Raw genomic sequence first — 4,142 nt, forward strand, 5'->3', positions numbered from 1 at the left:
AAATAATATAATATAATATAATATAATATAATATAATATAATATAATATAATATAATATAATATAATAATTAAAAACTAAGTAGGTAAAGTGTTACCTACTTGTATACAGTCAGATAGTGATGCATACTTATGTACTGATACTACCAATCTGATAATGTCATGAACTTTAAGTACAAGCTGCTGTTAAAACATTTGCACTGCACTTAAGTTAAAAAAAACGTATTTTGATTGCAGCACTGTTACTTGTAATGTATAGAGTACTGCACTGGCACTTTGACTCACTGTATGCAAAGGATCTGAATACATGTTCCATCACTGATCTCTGCACCGTAAACTGTTCAACAATTAATGGAAACAGTGGTGGAAACAGACACACTAAGCAAAGTTGTTATTAATAAAACAAAACAAAGCCTCCAGATGATTGAGCTTCAAACCGTGCAAGTCACTGCATTTGCACAATGTACATTTTCCAGTTGAAAAAAGGTGATATTGCTTTTTTTTTTTATATACCTCTCTAGTGCTTTCTATTGTTGTGAAAATATTCAGTTAGAATCTTTGAAGTTATTTCCTGTCGAAAAATACAATCATTTCCTGAGAGATACACAAACCCACATTGTGCACGCACGCACGCGCGCATGTGTGTGTGTCTTTGTTCACATGCGTGTGTTGTAGAGTGAGAGAGGAAAGCTGAACAGCGTGCCATAAAGGTTAGAGGTTAGAGCGAGCAGCTATCAGTCTGGGTTGAGAAAGTGGAAATTTCAGAGAGTTGGCTTGCCAAGGCTCAGGCTCCCTGACAAACATCTGAAGCGGCAAGAGGCGAATATCAAATGAGAGGCTGGACATCTGCCTTAGCTGAGCTCCCAGCCGAGATACACAGAGAAGACCAAAAGGCTCGCCTGCAGTGAGGAGTTTAAGGCGAGAGCAAAAGGAGAGCTGGCACTTGGGAGCAGAATAAAAAGGAGGTCTGGAGAGGAGCTCAGATGGAAAACCTGCCTGTCTACCACGGGCCCATCGGCAAAGAGGAGGGCGAGAGGCGGCTGGGCCAGGACGGGCGGGATGGGTGCTACCTGCTCCGAAACAGTGACACCGTGCCGGGCGTCTTCTGCCTGTGTGTGCTGTGAGTACCAACCCAGATTGTGCAAAATTTCTCTTCTTTTTTGAGACTTCATCGATGGCATCACCCCAACTACACGTGGCGGCCTATGAAGTGTGAAATGCGAGCCGTTCATGAAACCTAAAGGAGAACTACGTAGTTTTGGAGAAGAATCTTTTAATAGGAAGAGAAAGATCGTCATTTACAGATTTATTCTTATGACTAAATAAACACAAACTGTATACTCTATACTGTTAGGTTTGTTTGTATGTGGTGGACCCCGCCACCTCTCTAGCTTCAAACAGTGTTCTGAGGACCTTGTTTTCCTCCGAGAGCAGCTTGTTTGTTCAGTCATGGACAGCAATAAATATTTCTGACTTTGTTTTTTTTTGCTTTTGTCATTTATATTGTAAAATCTTGAGTTTGAGTTTCTCCTCCAAAACTGCACGGCGCCTCCTTTAAAGAGGAACCCGGAGTCAAAGTTTTTTTCTGTGTGTCTGTGTGCAGGAGCTGTGGATACGTCTACACTTACAGACTGCACAAGGATGACGCAGGCTCATGGGCTGCAGAAGTGAGACATTTTATCTTGTTTCTCTTGCTCTCATCCTGTGCCGACTCTTTCCGCAGCCTAAAAAACTCAGATGCACATCCGCCCGGCTGCGGCTGCTGTTTATTGGCTCTGGAGGTTGTTTTGGTTGCAGTTTAATATCAGGGAGCCGTGACTTAAAGGCAAACATGTGTTTTGTTTGTTTTTTTTGTTTTTGTTTTTTTTCATGACAGCGCTGAGAGATGGCTGCTCTTCGGTTCCTTTAGCAATACCATCCCTGTGAGATAGACCTCTCCCCATAACTCAAATTTAAAGACGCCACAGCATCAGCATATACTCCAGAGACGGAGGGGAAAACATAGGATTGCATTTGACAGCATTTCTGATGAGATATGTAATTGAGCGCTGAGGGCTGGCAAACACCCAGAGATGTGAATGTATAGAGACATCTGAAGGCTGTGTCTCAGCTAGATGCTGTTGTAACTACATTTCACGCTTGCTCATTTTTACTGACAGCACCAGGCGAACAGACAAGGGGGGGACTCAAATTACACGAATTTCACCACAAGCTCAAAAACAGTTTATATTATTCATGTGCAGAATCAATCACTTTAATATAAACGTTCTCGGGGAGCAGAGGTAACACTTGTGACCGGAGACAGAAACACCCAAAGTGCTTCGCTGTGGGAAAAGCGCTCGTTTGATTAAATGATTTCGAAAATGCATTCACAGAGCAAGATTTTTCACCATTTCTTGCAGCGTGATTGATTGCAACAAATGGCAAACACAATGCGTCTGTTGAAAAAGTCCTTAGTTGACAAAATGGTACTAGTTTGAAAGCCTTAATGCGTCATAGTTTAGAGATATTGAATTTTAAACTGGCAGCTGCGGGCCAATTGGACAATTGCTTAAAAATTGGGAAATATTGCCAAGCCGCCCTGAAACCCTCAATAAAGTTAAAGATGATTGAAAAAGCGTCCGATAAGTTACACTAAACCTTTGCTGAAACTTTAACAAGTTCTTCTGTTTTGATTTAAGCCATGGATCGTTTCTAAAAAATGATCCTTTTTTTTCTTACTCCAGTTGTATTCAGTGACAAGGAAAGCTGCTGAGATAATGCTACACTTGAAGTATCTAAGAAGTCACACATGAATCCCAAAATAAATGCTTTTTTGTTGACTAACAAAATATTAAAAAGCCCAGGGGAGTGAATGCTTTCAGAGGCAACAGCAACCAGTATTTTCCTAATTTAGCTTTTAAAGCCCTTGAGTATCTTCTCCATCCTGATGCAGTCGTTTTTAAAGCAATTATAGATTTCTTTTGCGTCGTCTTATTTATTGTTGTGCCCTTTTATTTTCTCGAACACAAGCTCAGTGCGGATCAGTGGACCAGGCGCATGAAAATATAACTGATGTGCCTCCCAGCCCATCCCATCTACTTTTAGCGTGTCTGATGTCTTTTATGAGGTGAACCTATGGGAGCTCGTCTGTCCCGTCGTCTTTCCTTTCTCCGTGAGGTTTTATGTGGAGACGGAGAAGCAGAATTCTTTAGCTTTCTTTTTTTTTTTTCTTTTTTGAAACTATCATTCTTCCCTGTGTTTCAGACCACTCCTGGTGTGCAGAAACGATATTTTCGGCAAATCAAGAACTTGATAGCAGCTTTCCAGAAGCCCGGACAAGGACTTGCCGTGCCTCTGCGCTACCCTGTCACCGCTCAGAGCCGGGCACAGACACACACAGAGCCGCAGGCGCCCAGTAATAGCCTGTCGTCGACACACAGCAGCCCGAGCGCTTACCTCCAGCGGCAGCAGCAGCCGCCGCATGCTGCAAAGGGACAGAAAAACAGGAACAAGAGGGAGGTGCAGCAAGCTCTCGGTTAGGGGCAAACCCTAAGCTCGATGTTGGCCTAATTATGTACAAAAAAATCATCTTTCCATGATGCTTATTGTTGCATTTCGCCTGCTGCTTTTGATGTTAATGTCATTTTCTTTCCCATTAGCCAGCACCTGTTTGTTACTTCCAAGTCATTTAGGTTCTAGCAGTGACTCAGATCTCCTTCCAGTATCTCTTTTTCTTTTTTTTTCTTTCTTCCCGCGCATGCAGCTCAGAGAGGGCCTCATAACTTTCAGACATGTGATGTAAAATATTCAACCGCCAAGACATTAATATCCATTACCGCATACATAAGCTGACAACAAATATTGTGCGCTGTTTTCTTAATGCAATTCAGCTGTGTGAATGGCAAAGAAAATAAATGATATTGGCTGAAATAAACTCTTTTAAATGAGGTCATGCACACACACACACACACACACACACCCGAGCCACCGCCTAACATATAATGTGGAACAAAAATTCAATTTGACATATTGAAGTACTGATTTCCATGGAGAGAATGCTGACTGCTGGAGAGAGGGGGACAAAAATCTGTCATTCATCTGATTGACATTACTGGCTCCTCGTGGAAAAAATATATATATATATATAAATAAATAAATAAAT

General features: G+C 41.7%; 1 protein-coding gene across 1 annotated transcript; it reads left to right on the forward strand.

Moving 5' to 3' along the window:
* The first annotated feature begins 443 nt into the window (after nt 1-443).
* LOC119007032 (SH2 domain-containing protein 1A-like) lies at nt 444-3,910 on the forward strand. Its single transcript, XM_037076327.1, has 3 exons — nt 444-1,118; nt 1,602-1,665; nt 3,245-3,910. Exons 1-3 carry the CDS (start codon nt 982-984, stop codon nt 3,518-3,520), a joined length of 477 nt encoding a protein of 158 aa, XP_036932222.1. The 5' UTR covers nt 444-981; the 3' UTR covers nt 3,521-3,910.
* Nucleotides 3,911-4,142: the final 232 nt, after the last annotated feature.

The sequence above is a fragment of the Acanthopagrus latus genome, chromosome 18 (genome assembly GCF_904848185.1).
Source record: "Acanthopagrus latus isolate v.2019 chromosome 18, fAcaLat1.1, whole genome shotgun sequence".
NCBI lineage: Eukaryota > Metazoa > Chordata > Actinopteri > Spariformes > Sparidae > Acanthopagrus > Acanthopagrus latus.